This window comes from Notothenia rossii (genome assembly GCF_949606895.1).
Source record: "Notothenia rossii genome assembly, chromosome: 3".
NCBI lineage: Eukaryota > Metazoa > Chordata > Actinopteri > Perciformes > Nototheniidae > Notothenia > Notothenia rossii.
In genome coordinates, this window is record NC_136901.1 from 76,289,101 (window position 1) to 76,306,696 (window position 17,596).

The window sequence follows — 17,596 nt, forward strand, 5'->3', positions numbered from 1 at the left end:
GTATCCTTGAAATATTGGCCTGGAAGCCAGTTTGCTTGCGATTGAGAAACGGCCACGGATTAACATCGATTTAATACATTAATGTAGCCTTTGTTTCTGCTAAAAGAGATGTCGACCAGCTGGGGCAACAAGGAAATCGGCGAAATCGAGTGTGACTATTAAAAAATAAATAATTATTATATTAATATTGACAATAAAAACCGACCGTCGGGGTAGCATTTGCCGGGGAGCGTTCTCATGTCTATGGGACGCCCTGCCCGTTGAAAACTGATTTACCCTGTACGTGACGGGGAGGGGGCCTGACCGTCCGTCAATATGTGACGGGTTGGGAGTGAGAAAGTGTTGCATATTTATGTATAAATTACATCAATAAGTGCATTTTGCATGATAGGTCCCCCTTAAAGGCTGTGACTTCAGAAAAGTAAAAACTTGTTTTTGGGGTATATTTTGTGGTATACTTATAGCCTAGGTATAAGTAAGGTTGTAATTTGAACATGCTTTGAATAGATCAGATTGTAAGATCGTGACAGCTTCACGCTCTACAATTGTCCTTTGCTTCGTTTAAGAGATTGGTCCTGATGAGCTCCTCTCCAGAGGGCTTTCTTCTAATGAGATACTGTGATGAGAGACGGAGATGGCTCAAGGGCGTGATTGATGCCTTGGATGGGGCTTTATGTGTGTGTAAGTGTGTGTGTGTGTGTGTGTGTGTGTGTGTGTGTGTGTGTGTGTGTGTGTGTGTGTGTGTGTGCCAAATAAGATGAGTGACACTTTCTCATCTGTGAAAGTGAGACAGAAGACAAGCCTGTGAGTTTAAGACTTCCTCCGTCTTAATACATCCATTAATATGTGATTGTGAGCTTTTATTTGTTTCTGTACAAACAATTTAGCATCCCCAATTTTTAATGAGAGCGTTACAGGCAGACAGTCTGGTGTGTGAGCGCGTGCATGCATATGTGAGTAATCACGCCTCAGCGAGTGTATAATGTGTGCAGATTTCTGGCAGAGCCCACCTACTGTGTGTTCACACTTCTACAAATATACCAGGAAGGCATATTTATTATACAAGCAAGAAAGCATATTTATTATACTTGTGTCTGTTGGTAAGTTTGTCTCTTGAGTGGGCTTCCAAGCGAGTCTAATCTCTCCTCCAAAACCCTGGAATCACTGTCTTTCAGAGGCAGGAGGTCACATCGCTCACACAGAGACAGAAACAGAGAGAAAGATGGAGAGAGAGGGAGGATGAAGAGGACGAGAGGGAGGAGAGAGAGAGAGAGAGAGAGGATGAAGAGGAGGAGGAGAGAGAGAGGGAGGGCTGGAAACACATCCTTGCCTATAGGGCCTCTGGGACAAATTACACCAGAGAAGGGATGTCAGTTATACTGTGTTGCTTTAACACCCCCCCCCCCCCCCCCCCCCACACACACACACACACACACACACACACACACACACACACACACACACACACACACACACACACACACACACACACACAGCTGTCAGGTAATACACAATCGAGCAAGAGCAGATACCCTCAATATAATTGTATCTTGTGATTATAACTGACAGAACACACACACACACGTGCACAAATAAAGACACACACACACGATTGTGTTATTGAGTCATGCCCTTAAGGCCAAAACTCATATCGAAAGTCTGCAGGAGAGCGCTGAAGGAAATCAGATAATATAATTTCCTGTGAACTTCCAAAAGCCTGTCTTCCCCCTCAGACTAACTTTGTTGCTATGGAGATGGTCCAGTAAGGGTCTCAACTTCTGTATATTTTGGGGTACAGAATTTCAGGGACTGAAAAAAATGTTAGGGACTAAAAAAAACAAAAAAAACAAATTCAGTCTTGTTTCTATTTAAAAAGTGTTTGGGCATTTCTTCTTTTCAAGCTTGTACAGTATGGTGCAGCAAAAAGGATAGAAAGGAAAAAGGAGTGGAGGCAACAGAGGGTGTGAGAAATATTATAAAGACACTGAAGAGCGTGATGAGCAAAGATATGATACTTTTCCTATTCCTGAATTTGTGATTAATATACTTTTCCCTTAAAGTGCAACAATGTTTCTAAAATCAAAAAGTGCATGGTTGCCGTTGAGGAATCTTCACCGTGAACTGGAACTGAAGTGCAAAGTGCAAACCTTATTTTGATCAGAAGCTTCTTGTGAGCTCTGCAGAAAGCAGGACTCACTGATGAAGGCTGAACTGATGGAAAAACAGATCTCCTTCACCCATTGTCAACACAAAGGAAAAGAAGAGTCCAAGGTCTGCACAATTTAAAGGTTCAAAATCAACAAAGAAAATCACCTACCTGCAGCTGTAACAAAAGGCCATCAATGTATGAATTGTAGGTTTAAAAGATTTTAATAACAAATCTCAAAATCTGTCGACCCATGTCACATCTGTAGGTTCTAAAGGATGACCATGTAAGGTCATTTTAAGGGAGACATGTACAGTGTCTGTTGGCCTTATGTGCTATGGAAGACTATAATAAAAGGAGGTCTTTCAGTGACAGCCTGAAACAATGCAGAGAGACAGCTGGATAAATGGTATGGAGTACGTGAGGTTTGATAAACATCTGGACATATGTTGGATCGAGTGTTTACAGAGCTGCTTTAGAGGGCAGCTCTCAGGATGTCTGTGACACGCCAAGTGTTTTAGAGAGGTCAACACACACAGGTGTATGACGCTGCTGCGCGCGCGCACACACACACACACACACACACACACACACACACACACACACACACACACACACACACACACACACACAGAGGGGTTCTTTGGCTTTTAGGACTTTGTGTAATGCTTTTAATGCAGAGAATACTGTGTTTAAGGAATGACTTCTGAAGTAGGATTTCCTTATAAGATGAATGGGTTTGCACTTTAGTCTGGGTTTGTTATGTTTAACAAGTGTACATGCTAGCCTAGCCTAGCTGTTCCTACCCACTGTTGAACAGGTTTTTAAAGAAAGCTCACAACCTTTACTTTTAAAAGAACCTATGTTATATTTGTTTTACTGATCCTTAGCTTTTGCCCTGGTCATTTCTTAGAGCCAGTATGCAACTGAGTGGATTCAGCACTGAGCCCTGATTGGTCAAACTCAAGCGATCATGACTGCTATTTTATCCTGAAGTTTTTGAGGCTCTTCTTTTTTTAAACTCTTCTAAAGTTCTGCAATATTTCCCAGTTGTTTTGGATCTTTGGATTTTGTGGCACAGCGTGGAGAAACAGTCCTACTGTGGACCTGTAAATCCCACTGAGACAATGTATTTAAAATCGGGTAAAACAAATAAGCTTGACATGTAGCCTGCTGGCTTCTGGATGGGGGTTTATGCTTTAAAAAAATAAACTATTCTTCAAACCCAAATGCTTCCTGTTGTTATATCGTTGGTGTCCCTGCATTATCCAATAACATTTCCTTGTTAGAAAACTCTAATTTTTTAAGTGGTTTGTTGGTTTATGTGCATTCGGGGTGTGTTTGTGTAAAAGCTCAGCAGTGTATATGGCTGTAAAACAGAGACAGGCCTGTAACTACACGTAGAAAGAAAACTCTTAAAACTATATTGCAATATAAACTTTCTGTTTGTCAGTATGAGTGCAGTTAGCACCTGTGGTTCACAGTTTGCAAGTGTATGATGGGTGCAGTTTGGGTCATCCCGGCTGCCCAAATATTGTTTGTTTGATTTTTTCAAAACGTCGACATTTTTGTGTGTGTGTGCATACCGTGGTCAGAGTGCAGAACGAACACTGCTGCCAGATGTTTGGATTTGCTCCAGCGCCTGTCATCGGCTGAGGACTACTGATGGGGACAAACACTGAATATTTGGACTCATTAAACACCACCCTCTCCATTTATCAGCACAAACACACAGAGAGATCCAAACCACCAGTTTAGAGCGTACCGTCTTTAATTCAAGGATCAAAAATATGACAATATACAGTACAAGATCTTGCTTAATCAACATTTTTTGCGTGAAAAATACAGTATTTTGGGTAACTTTGTTTCTAAAGCAGTGTGAATAATAAAACCTTCTCTGAGGCTTTTATCTCGTAGCCTGGTTCTGCACACAGAAAATAGTTAGCTGCTCTTTCTGTCTCTGACACATACAGTACAAATAAATAAGACACAGATCACACTACTTACTTAAATGCATACTTGACTCTCAACAACATGTGTGTACCTGAAACAAAATAGTCACATAAGGTGGAATACCTCATATTTCTAAAAAGTCAACGGTTCAATTAAGATTAAATCCTTAGATCGATAAACATTTACGGTGCAAACAAGTGTGTGGGGGAAACTGCACCTACATGTGAGCTTTGGCTTTTAACCTTAGGACATTTAAAAACTACCTGTAATCATTTAAATATAGATACATTTGTTATGGCAATAACTCATCTCAGTCCTGCAAGGTTGAATTGCAAGCCCTCTAAATGTTTTTGTATGATCCTTATCTCATAGCTTTATAATATTTCATCCAATTGTTTTCTTAAAGGGGTGTAAAGGAAAAGTAATATAGTTTATCTGAATCACCAGATTAACCCCTTGAGGAACCTGTATGCTCTTTTGATCCAATGTAAAAATACTAAAACTGCCTTAGTCATGACCATTTTAATGAACAACATTCAATGTTGCTGTTTGCCAGAAATAGACAGGAGAAAATAGCATGCCATCAATTAAGAAATTATATTTTAGAGATGACTGAAGCATTCTTAGTAGAAATACAATAACATGAGAGAAACTCCTTCAAGTAGCCGAGTCCTGAGTCTGTTCAGGGTTGGGGATCAACGTGTTTTTGTTGTCAAATTACCCCCCCAAAACAGATACTGTGGTTGGTCCAACAGGTGAACATTATTGTTAGCACCCCCCTGTGTATTCCACTTCACAATACAAGTTATAATGGGCAGAATTGTATCAATCTGGTTATTATTATTGGGAACAAATTTCCTCTAAGTCAAATGTTAGTTAAAGCAACAGTTCAACTTCAGATACTCACGTAAATCAAATAACTGGTGAATTGTACTTAAGCCAGCTACTGAAGGGGCATGTCAAATAAGTCTCCCAAAGAAAAACAAGACCATAACATGACTTCACACAGCTTCTGCAGAACAATCCCTGTTTTTGTTTTATAGCCAAATGATTGCACGGCTGTTTCAAAAGTCTTAAATCCCAGCGCTCTATATCTGCCACATGTCCTCATCTCACAGACGTCTGGTTGGTCTAAAGCAATCAGACGGAGTTGTGTAGTGGTCACTCATGCTTTTTAAAGCTGGACAAAACGTAAAAGTCATGTTGCTTTTTGGTTACCATTTTTAGAAAATAGAGACACTTTGTCCTGCAAAGGCACGACAAAAACAGATTTCTAGTTCCTGTTCAACATTGATATTGGCTTTAAGTTGTTCATGCTACCGTGTAGTTTAGGAGAGTTATCATGTGGAAAATACACATCTGTAAAAACTGTCTGTATTTGCTGTTCACGAAGTACCCACACTTGTATACTTTCTGGAAGCATGTGCATTCTCTACAGTTATAATATTAAACATTTCATTAACCAGGTGAATAAAACATACAGTTCTAACTCAGATTGTATTTGAAGTAAATAAGGTCAAATACATGTTGTCTGGAGTAATTCTAATCCCAACCTTTATTTTTTTGTAACCCTACAAAGTCCTATTTTACTAACATAACATTTATTGGGCGACAGTTCACATAGAGCTGCAATACTCTGAATATTAGGTATAGATATAGATGTTTTCACAACACACTGTGTGTTATAGTGACAAAGCTCACTGCCTGCATTTTAGAGGGAGCTTTAATGACTTTCACATGAGTGCATAAATGCTACATTGTTTCACCGCTTTTTCCTGAATCATGGGACTCCTGATCAAAGGTTGTGCATCGAGGATGGAAATGCGTTAATTAGATAGCCTGCTGATTAAAACGGAGAACAGTTCCTCGACAGGCGTCACTATGCTGGTCCGGGCAAAGTGAAGACAAAGAAGCAAAGCCAGCCTGTCTGCTGAGAACAAGTGAGAGTGGCACTTCCCCAGATCCTACTTTCTTGTAGCCACTCACCCTCCAGCTCTCTTCCTCTCTCACCCCTTCTCCTCCCTCAGAGTTGGTGATGTGCTGATATCTCTTGGCAGTGGATGGGGCGCTGCCTCAGTCTTCTGCCCTGTGGTGCTTCTTCATATCTCATAGTGCTTGTGTTTTCCTCCTTATTCGCCTCCCTCTACCCCCCCCCCCCGCATCCTGCATGCCTCTGTCTTCTCCTCCTCTCTCACTTCCTGTAGTTGCTGTTTTTAATTAGAATTGAACCGTCAACACATCCCACCTCTGACCGAGTTCACTTCACCTTTGACCCTTTCACCTCACTCGCAGTTGCATCCATCTTCTTTTTCACATTCCTCCCTAATTGGTCGTTGCATATACAAAACCCTTGCCGATTGCTTTCAGTAAGCAACATTTCTCATCATGCCCGGTTTTTTTATTTATCTCTTATGCTTTCCCTCCTCTTTCTTCCCTGTCGTGTTCTTAAAATACCTTCGCCGACCTTGCTCTCTGCCCCTGTTTTCACATCTCCCCCCCTCCTTGCCTCTCTTTCTCCTTCCCGCGAGACCTGTCAGTGTCTCATGGTGTTCTGGCCAAACTTGTCGCCAAGTTGTTGGATGAGCAGAGCCAGCTCTCCGGCGGCGTCGGACTTCTCCTCCAGCAGCTCATAACGGAGGCTGGAAATGTCTTGTTTGATCTCCTTCAGCTCGCCTACAACACAGTCACACACGGACACAACAGTGTGAGCAAATACAGACCTGAACGCAAGTTGAAAAAAACATAGAACTGTGCTGTAGTTTCCACGTGCGAGCATGTGCACACACACACACACACACACACACACACACACACACACACACACACACACACACACACACACACACACACACACACACACACACACACACACACACACACACACACACACACACACACACACACACACACACACACACACAACCCCTACCACCACCGAATACAATAACAAAAACATATTTTTATATAACTTTGGTATTGTATTCGGGATTGTAGGCAACGTTATTTCAATCTGCACACAAATTGAAAGATTGACTATAAAGTTGACTTTGACACTTGTCCCTCACGTCTGAAGCGCACACATGCCCTCAGCAAATAATGACACAATGTGAAAGGGCCTTAATGAAGAGCACATTTTACCTTCATTCACTTCGTCGTTCTCTCTGTCCACTTGAGCCTTCAGCACAAAGCGCTTAATCAGGCGCTTCATGATATTCTAAGCAGAGGAGAGGAAAAGAGAGCATCATACAGTACATAGAGAGTAGGTGATGGGATGATGAAGAAACATGCCTAAGTACACACTCAAAAGGTCATGCAGACAGTGGTAGAGAACAGCTCTTTGTTGGAGACTCTGTGAAATGTGGATTATTGATCTGTAGCCAAAGTCTGTAGCTCCTCAAGCAGTCCATCTCCACATGTAGGCACTAGGATATAAGTCTGTACATTTCACTACAAATACAAACGTCTGATAAAGTGGCACCAGGATGCTTGGCGTGTGTGTGATCTTGTGTAATTGTCTGATGGATGTTGAAAAAAGAGGAACAGTGGACCAGTGAAGGAAGTTCGATTTCCCTGAGGGAAAAGATGAAGGGCAGACTCAGGAGGAGAGCATGTCTTCCCTCCTCAGTGTGATACTTGGAGTCCTTGCTTTCCATCTCCCTCAAACAGCTCATTAGAGGCTTTTTCAGCCTTGCTACATTGATCTCTGTTTCTCTTTGCCTCTCCTTCACTCTTTATCATTTGTTTCCTTCCTTTCAGTTGATGTGTTTTGTCTACTCTTATAATATGATTTCCTCCCTTTTGTCTCCCTAACTCTCTCACTTATCCTTACCTCTGTCTTCAATCTGAGTTTCTCCTAACCTCTTCCACCAATCAAATGCTCTTGCTTCATCTCTCCTCCTGTCATCCTTTTATCCTTTCATTTGTCTATTCTCCTCGTTAATTACTCAGACTTCCTGACTTCCTTCCTGCCAAACTTTGCTCCACATATACTTCCATCCCTATTTTACCTCATATCTGGTCGGGTGTTTTCCAGATTTTCTGGAGATGAACTCTTCTCCGGGGCGGGGATAAGTCCTGAGGGGTTCATCCTGTTGCAGAGGGGAGACACAGACAAAGGTCTAGTCTCAATGTCACATTTCAGGGTTGAATTATGTTTTACAATGAAAGCATTGGAAAAGCGTATCAGAAAAGGCAACACATTGCCAAAACAAAGACGCCACGAGTGTTTGTGCCTAGTGTTCACAGATGTCTTCAAAGAAAATCACTTGACAGGGTAAAACTCTGTTAACTCATTTCTAAATGCCTTTCACGTCCATGACCTTGCTCTGTAGCTTGTGTGTTACTTCAGCGCTGCAGTGTCAAAATGAGTTTTAACTTAAGTGTGGTCACACGCAACCAGCTGCGACTAAAAATGCTCCAAAGCTGCTGAGGCATGACCCTATGTCAACTTAATAGCTGGATTATATGAAAGCTTTAAAGTTTAAGCTAACGCTAATTACATAATTCTTAATATTAAAGCAACAGAATTGTTTAAAATTATGAATATACGACATACGTTATATGTAAAAAACTTGAAATGTGTTTGAACTTAATCAAAAACAGATGTATTCTTAAATTTGACTGAAGTTTATGCTATAAGATCTCTATCAACCCACACTATGTACAGAGAATCAGTAATGTGGAATATTTGCCATTTATAAGATTTCAAAGGTTTAATGTCATATACACAACTACAGTGACATTGTGTAATGAAAAACTTGGGTCACAGGTTTCTCAACAATGCAATATAAATATATACAAGACATAAAAAACAAACAAAAAACCCCCCCAATAAAAATAGTGCAAGCTCAGGAATCTGATGGCCTGTGGGATGAAACTGTCCCTGACTCTGGTGGGCTTTGTCCCGATGCTGCGATACCGCCTGCCAGACGGCAGCAGACAGAACAATTTGTTGCTTGGGTGATGGGGGTCGTTTGTAATCTTGCGTGCCTTCTTTCTGAGCTGCTGGGTGTAGAGGTTGATGGCAGCTCCGTCCTGGTGATGTGCTGTGCCGTTTTTACCACCATCTGTAGAGTCTTACGTTTGAGGGCGGTGCAACTGCCACACCAGGCCGTGATGTCATTGGTCAGGATACTCTGAAACTTCTACAGGTTGAGATGGAGGTTGTTATCCTGGCATCAAGATTTCCGGGTTCTGACTTCCTCTCTGAACACCATCTTTTCGCCGTCAGTGGCCACGCAGTCGTGTGTGAACAGGGAGTAGAGGAGAGGGCTGAGCACACAGCCCTGAGGGTCTCCGGTGTTGAGGATCAGGGTGGAGGATGTGATGTTTCCCACCCGCACTACTTAGGGTCTGCCCGAGAGGAAGTCCAGGATCGAATCACAGAGGGCGCTTCTGAAACCGAGGTCCCTGAGCTTGGTGACGAGCTTGGAGGGCACAATGGTGTTGAAAGCTGAACTGTAATCAATGAACAGCATTCTCACATATGTGTTCCTCTGGTCCAAATGGGAGAGGGCCGTGTGGAGGGTGAGGGCGATATCTGTGGCCCTGTTTGCTCTGTAGGAAAACTGCGGGGGTCCAGAGAGTCAGGGACGGAGGAGGTGAATGGAGTCACCTAAAGGACAGACCCTATTATTTGTTTTATTTACTCATATTTCTCATTTTGCAGGGAAACTCATCTTGTGCCCTCTGAAAGAACAAAAATGAACAGAGAGCAACTATTTACGACAAAGAGGGATTCAAATTAACAATTTTATCTAGTCACGGTTTATTATACCACACAACCAGATGGCAAGTACTGTTTCAACTTAATATGAATTTTAGCAACACACCATTCATCCACAAGTTCACCAAAGCCCAATCTAAAAGCTTAAATGTCTTTGTGCGGCGCAGAGAATAAATGTAGTCACTCTCAATAACCTGCTGCCTCCATTCAACTGAAATTCTATTAATTTGCCTTTGGCAAGATATTAACTACAGTAAATGTACGAAAGAAACATTCACTAAACTGCTTGAGCATGCCACTATTGCATACAAGCAAAGACACACAGGTACATGCATACTTACTGGTTTCTGTCACACATACACACACACACACACACACACACACACACACACACACACACACACACACACACACACACACACACACACACACACACACACACACACACACACACACACACACACACACACACACACACACACACACACACACACACACACACACACACACACACACACACACACACACACACACACACACACACACACAATTGAACAAACGTGAACAACTAATTTTTTATCAAACCAACATACCAATGTTAATTAAAAACGATATAACCACAGGCTGAGTCAGAGCCTCTTTTGTATTTCACAAACCATAACTTGGTTATTTTTCTGAACATATGCTGCTTTGAAAATAAGAAAATTAGCTTTTATATTAGCTTTAATTAGATGTATTAATCTTCACAAACAGTGGGTATTCCACATGATAAATAAACATGGACCGAAACACTAGGAGGAAATAATTACTGATTTAGAAAGACCATGCTGTCTTCTCCAGATCTCTCTTGACATTCTCTTCGCTGCACTGTGAGCTTATGTATCGATTGCTCGCCGCACCTGCTTGGCTCTGCAGTTAAACTGTCAGCGCTGCAGAGAACTTCAGGAGCTCAGAGGCAGTGGGGTGTAACCCATCTTGTCCCCATACGGGACCTGCCCAGGCTTTTGAGGAGACGCAGGCAGAGCCAATGGCCTGGCTAATAGCTCAGCCGAGGCGATGGAGCGAGCCATATGAGCCGGGGAATCAGAGAGACGAAATGCCTGCGGACAAGGCCAGTGCCAAGATTGATTTTGTGCTAAATGGCCTATGCTATTTTCTTCACGCAATACTTTCTTTTAATTAAAGGAATTTTATTTTCGATGGACCATCCTTGAGAGGTACTGTAGGACGTGTGAACATGAAAGTTGCATGCAGTGGGAGTCTCATTTATTTCCTGGGTCTTATCCTTTGCCCCTTTTCTAATTACAGCAGTTCTTTAACTGAATCCTCATGGAGTTAAAATGATAACATTAAACTAGGAAAGAGCCTGCACAAGAGGAATATCTGGAGGGGAATAACCCTCCTGGTAATCAGTATGTCAGTGTGCCGATTCTAACTTTCTTATTCTGTGTAAACTGTCACTTCATACTACCATTTTCCTGCTGATATTATCATTTACTGAATGGAAGGCAAGAATTAAAAAGTAAGATGTTGTAATTGACTTGTAGGAGGAATAGTTGAATCAAAGCACTTAGAGAGATAATAATAATGACGTGAAGAAAAACACTATCATTAAGTTACCACAGCGACTTTATTTGGAAAATCATTAGTTATCACATTTTGGAATATAGTCTCAACCCATCAGTTGTTCCCTGTCATATTGGGAAATGTATTCAAAATATTATTGGGTTTCTTTCTGCAATCCGTCATGAGATGAGGAATCAAACAGCGGACTGACCTTAGCCTGGGAGTTGAGCATGCCCAGCTCCAGCTCGTTGTTATGGCGACGGCTGTTGGCCTTGCAGAGGTGTATCAGGCAGGACTTGATGCGAAGGACCATGTAGTAGAAAGACTTTGGGCTGGGGACCAGGTTGAAGGGAGCGGGCAGCGTTCGGCCCTCGTCAAAGTAGGAGATCCACAACTTTGCTCGGGCAAACTTCCACTCCACGTCAGCATCCTCCTGCAGAGACAGAGACAGTATTAGAAATGAGCAGAGCTTTTGAAGACTTACAGGAACACACCAGATTGTAGAAAAAGTGACCTATTTATTACTTCTAGTTGTTAGATGATTCAGTTTTGTTGTGACTACCTCCCAGTGTGGCTCCAGCTTTTATTTTGTATTCTGTGCCTTTTTTGGTTTTCAGTGTATTGATTCTGTAAGGATGGTGGTATTTCAACCCACTCTCTAATTCTCCTGCAGGCTCAGAGGTGATCATACAATGATTCGTATTGACTTGTTGACAACATCATACCCTTTCCGAATCGACTAACCATCTTATTTATGTACCTCTATCTCCTGGTAGGAGTTGTTGATCATAGCAATGAGCATGTTGAGAAGGACGACCACCATCGTCACATTGTAGACTCCGTACAGCACGTAGCCGATGTTCTCTATGAACTTATGATCGTACTTCAGAACCACTGAGATCACTTCAGAAAGCCCGAAAATCGACCAGAAAAGAGTCTTAAAACTCTCCTCCACCCTGCAACGTAAGAGAGAGAAAGATGTGGCAGAAACAACATAGAACATGACAGTGAATAAATACACATAAAAGCCCACGTGTTAGCGGTTAATTGCTCTCTCAGTCAGACACATGAACATACACAAACACAAAAAGCCTTTTATTGTGGTGCAGTTTATGGGGTAGCACTGATGAAATAGCTGATGAGTCATGTCCAATTTGAACACATTATCCCTTTTATCCCTCTTACACACAGACACACAGAGACAAGGTTGACTCGAAATCTGAAAAGATAGGAAATGACTCGAATTCATTATTTAAGAGACCATTTGGTTTAAAGACGTTAGTTCATTAAGCATGTAGCCTTGTCTCGTGTTGAACTAGAATGTCACCGCTGTTAATGGAAAAACAAAACATGTTGGTATTTCTGGTACTTAATTTATCCATGTAAACCTTAATGTCAATTCTGAAAAGTCCTTTTTGGGAGTAAAAGATGAATGGAGACAGATTTCAACCCATGAAACTCATAATAAGACATTAAAGGTGGGGTAGGTAATTTTGGAGAAACCAGCTTGAGGGCGCTAGAATTTGAAAATACACAGCCGGAAAAAATCTGCCACTTCCTTACAGAGCCCCTCCTCCAACACACACGAACGCGCACATGACCAATGAGGGCACGAGGTGAGTTTGTGCACAGATGGAAGGCTGACAGGCAGGTAGGCCATCCAGTTGCTTTAGCCGGGTCAGCTAAAATGATTGGTCGTGCTTTTTACAGCGCTACGGCTTCCACAGATGATATTTTTCTTATGGATTTTTTGTCAAAGCACTTAAGATATTCATTGCTTTCGGGAAGTTAGGAGCATTCCATGGAATATAACACAAAGTGTATCTCGAGCCGGTTTCTCTACCCCACCTTTAAAAATGTTGCACACATTTACATGTTTTTTTTCTTTTCCTCCTGACAATTACATATGAGAATAAAACTCTGAAAATGTTGTTACATTTAGAAAATGAAGTGTTCTCTCCCTGGAGGACTACAGTAAAGTCACTGCTCAGCCTGACACCGACCCAAGGTGAAACTACATAAAGCCGGAAGACCTGTCAACATTGACATTCAGGTACATGTCTGTCTTTAAATATTCCATGAGTGGAAGGCATGGGCCTGAAATGACAGCGGGGTGGCTCAGTAGGGAGGAAGAAGCCGCCTGGGTGGATTGCTTAAGGGGCTGGAGATGGAAGGAGGCTGTGGGGAGCGAACATCTATAGGCTCCTGGTGTGAGTTGGTGTTTGTCTTTCAACTTAACTTCTTTCAAAGAGAAACAGCATTGACAGGCAGAGAGCTGGGTGAAGGTGCAGCGAGAAATACAACCTCACATGCAAAAAAGACACAACACACACTAGGTACAGACCCTCACCTCCTTACAACAACACATGAAAACAGAAATGATTCTTGGTACTTCAGCTTTAACCTTTCAGGCAGAAAGCCAAACACACTCTTTAATGTTTTAGACTAGACCTGTTTGTGTGTCAGCTGCAGAGCATCCAAAAATATGCGGTGCCTTTATACACATGTACTTGAAAAATGCATTGCTTTCTAGGAAAATCATTCAATGCTTTTCCCAACTACGCACACACAGGTCAAACTATGTAATTACTTTGATAACGAAAACCCATTAGCTGCCTTTTCTTCACACCAGATTTAGCATAGAACAACCTGATTCATTCTTGTTGCTCTTTAGAAACACTTGATCCCTGCATCGCGCTGGCCTTGCTTTACCTGCAGACAGTATTCTCTGTGCGTCCCTGAACTTCAGCTGAGTGGCATGATTAACGGTCTGTACTTACCATGTATAACTGCTTTCAACCCTCGAACACATACTCTCCCGTGAAAAGGACATCTCCATGTTCTTCATTTAGAAAATCTGCTCACCTTATAATATGAAAGTATGAAAGTAGCAAGATAGTATGCCCACTTTGGATACATGAGGTTATACCCAGAGCTTTGAACATTTGCTGAATGTTGAACATCCAAAAAGTTAACTTTTACTATAAATCAGTAACTATTTAGACCAGTGGTTCCCAACCTTTTTCAACTCAGGGCCCACTTTAGAATCTAAAAGATGTTCGCGGCCCACATTCAACCATAAACAATACGGAGGCTACATAAAGTTTTGATTGGTCAATTCAGAATATGTGACACGTTTTTAATCCAGTACAACAGACCGTTGTCAAGGACTGTAATGACCTTTGCTAAAGAGGATCAAGAAAGGGAAAGGAAAAGAGGTTCAAATAAAAAAAGAACTTTAATAATGGAATGTTTCCACACAAATCATAATGTTTTGCAAATTATTTGGCGGTCCACTTGCAATGTGTTTGCAGCCCATTAGGGGGCCACGGCCCACAGGTTGGGAACCGCTGATTTTACCATCAGACTCAAAAGCCTTGAAACGTTATGTTCCCAATCATTGTCTTACTATGAGGGTCATGTATATTGAAACAACTCAACACTCAAACTCCCGACACCAAGATGAACGGCCCTCATCCCTATTATCCCTGAACCCGCACTTTGCTGAAAGTAAGTACATGAGCCAGTTTTCCAGAGTAAGATATACAAAGAAATATATATATAAATAAGTACAACAAGCCATTCAATTAACTGCTCCAACAATGTTTTAAACTGATATTTTTAACATTTATTTTCCGAACTAGAATGACAGTTGTTAAGAAACCACCTCATCATGTTAAAATGGATGCAGAGGCATTCACATTACAGTGACTTTCAACACTGGAGGCTTGTTCACACAGGAACACATTCACAAGTGTTAATAGTAGTTCTTCTTTTTGTTGTTCTTAAAAATTATCCAGGCGACAGACCATTGCTGAGAAACTAGCAGCGACCAAAAGCTGATATCAACAATACCGTTTCCTTACTCAATATTCACATCACACACATCCAGCAGCCTGTCATGCAATCAGGAGAGCTGAGGGTGGGGGTTTTGGTTGCCTTGCCTTGAAAAGCTGTTATTTTCAGCCTTCCCTCCTTAAATAATGTCTTGTCTCTTATCTGAAGCCTCTCTTAAAAGATACATTTGATTTCCTGTGGCTTTGAAAAATGAAACAAAACAAAAATGGGGGGAAATTATCTGGTCTCTATTACCATCTATCCAAATTATCTTTTAAATCAAATCATTCTGTCTCCCAGCTCTCCTTCCTACCCGTATGAGTGCCCACCCAATTTACATTTTTATGTTCACAAAAAAAAGAAGTGAGACTAGATAATGATGGAGGGCTTGGTTCCAGGCAACATTAATGTTCCATTAAACTAGACACTGGCAGGGACCAACGCTGACACACAATTACAATTATACACTCACCACTCCGCTGGCTATTTATACCCACTGTTCATCTGGTGGCTTAGGCAGATCCGAAGTATTATAATAATTCAACATTTGTTTTATGTGTTAGCAGCTTTACTTCAAGTTAACTCTCTTTACAGCACCAGCAAAGTCAACTATGTTCTTATAGAGCAAAAAAAGATCCATGATTTACGAAAAGAAAGAGATATCTGTTTTTCCAGATGAACTATTCCATTTGGAAACAGAAGGTCTTCCTCCCCTATGGATAATGCTGATGTATGAGCAGCCGGCGCTGTTTTGCACCATCATTTGTTTTTGCTCACCTTGTTTTCGGCTTATTTCATTCACCTAAATGTGTTTGAGAGGCCTCTCGGGGAGGGAGTGCAATTATACAAAATGTAAAACTCATCCTTGGAGATCAGAAACATTGATTAATTTTAATTTGTCTTTTGCTAATGTGAGCCTAGGTACTGGACATGTTTGTATTATGCAATAACCTGTAAGTGAGATGAATGAGATACTGGATGCACTGGATAATGGGAGATTTCTTTTACAATGTAAGCATGAGATTATTTCATTTTAAACTTGTGTGTGTTTGTGTGTGTGTGTGTGTGTGTGTGTGTGTGTGTGTGTGTGTGTGTGTGTGTGTGTGTGTGTGTGTGTGTGTGTGTTATACTGTAATATCATTGTACAACAGGCAGTGAGTCAGCAGGGACTCTGCATCTGGAGACAGAGGTGGACAGTGTGTTATTATCTGTTATTAAGATTGACATCTCCCAATAGGCTGCATGCAGCATGAACGCTTCACACAGACTCACACACACATGCACGCACACACACTGCATCTGTGTGTGGGGGAATGGTGAGTCACCCGGCTCTGCAGGAGCAGTCCAAACCCAATCACCAACCGACCCAAATCACCCCCCCGCCCCCCAGTGACATACTCTCTGTCTGTCTTCCTTTACACTTTAATTTTCACCGTCGTTCTCTCTCTCTCTCTCTCTCTCTCTCTCTGATTTTCTCATTATATTAACTTTTCTATTGCTTTTATATCTTTCAAAGCATCACCCTCCCTCCCTATCTCAAGCTCTTCACATCTTTCATCTGAAGAGCTTTTAGCTATTTCTGTCAATCTATTCCTAAGGTTTATATTTGAGTTGTTTTCATTATTTTCCCCCTCATATTTGTTCTCTTCTTTGTTTAATGTGCAGCAATATTCTCACATTGGTCAAATGTAAATGTAGACTTTGTGAAAGGCTGCTCCCTGCCTTCTGCGCTTTCTCACTTCTTCTGCCCTTCAGTCATTAGCAAGTTATTCAAAATGTCCCTCCTCTCTGCTTCCCTCTCTTCTCCTGCAGACACACAGGTAGTCCGACAGACTTTTGTGAAAACGTCTTCAAATATTGAAATCTGTTTTCGCTGTCTACCTTTCTCTTTTTTGAGCACGCCATTTTAAGTTACTCCAACGGTTTCTCTCTTCTTGTCTCGTCTCTGTGTGTTTGAATCTATCGGGCTGACTCACTGACTGCACCCATTTGATTGGCTGAGTAGCGTCACCTCCTTAAAACATTAAACAATATATTTTAAAAAAAATGTGATCTTTATGTTTCAAACATTTTTTTAAAACATTTTTAACATTTTCAACACCGTGGATAAATCATTATATGCTCCCGGCAACACACTGAACGTCAACTTTGCCTCCTTATTACACTCACCCCTACTTTAGTGGGAACAATGAGTCTGCGTCTCTGATGCGCACAGGTGGATGATGCGGGGATGCAATGTGGACAGGAATAAACACAGATCATCCTCTGGCTGCAGCCTTGACCGGTACTAGCTTTTGATCAAAGTCAATGCGGAAAACCCGCACTCACACAGGTAGGTGGAGAGGCAGGGGACTCGGTCTCCACAGACA

At 41.6% G+C, this 17,596-nt stretch overlaps 1 protein-coding gene across 1 annotated transcript in view; it reads right to left on the minus strand.

The window, feature by feature from the left end:
• Nucleotides 1–3,908: 3,908 nt before the first annotated feature.
• trpc7b (transient receptor potential cation channel, subfamily C, member 7b) overlaps nucleotides 3,909–17,596 on the minus strand; it is a 47,991-nt gene continuing 34,303 nt past the window's right edge. The window contains exons 8-12 of the mRNA XM_079668968.1: nucleotides 12,151–12,346; nucleotides 11,602–11,823; nucleotides 8,107–8,187; nucleotides 7,238–7,313; nucleotides 3,909–6,772 (exon numbers count right to left, since the gene is read on the minus strand). Of these exons, the coding sequence (XP_079525094.1) occupies nucleotides 6,633–6,772; nucleotides 7,238–7,313; nucleotides 8,107–8,187; nucleotides 11,602–11,823; nucleotides 12,151–12,346 (715 nt within the window). The 3' untranslated portion in view covers nucleotides 3,909–6,632. The remainder of the gene's footprint in view (nucleotides 6,773–7,237; nucleotides 7,314–8,106; nucleotides 8,188–11,601; nucleotides 11,824–12,150; nucleotides 12,347–17,596) is intronic.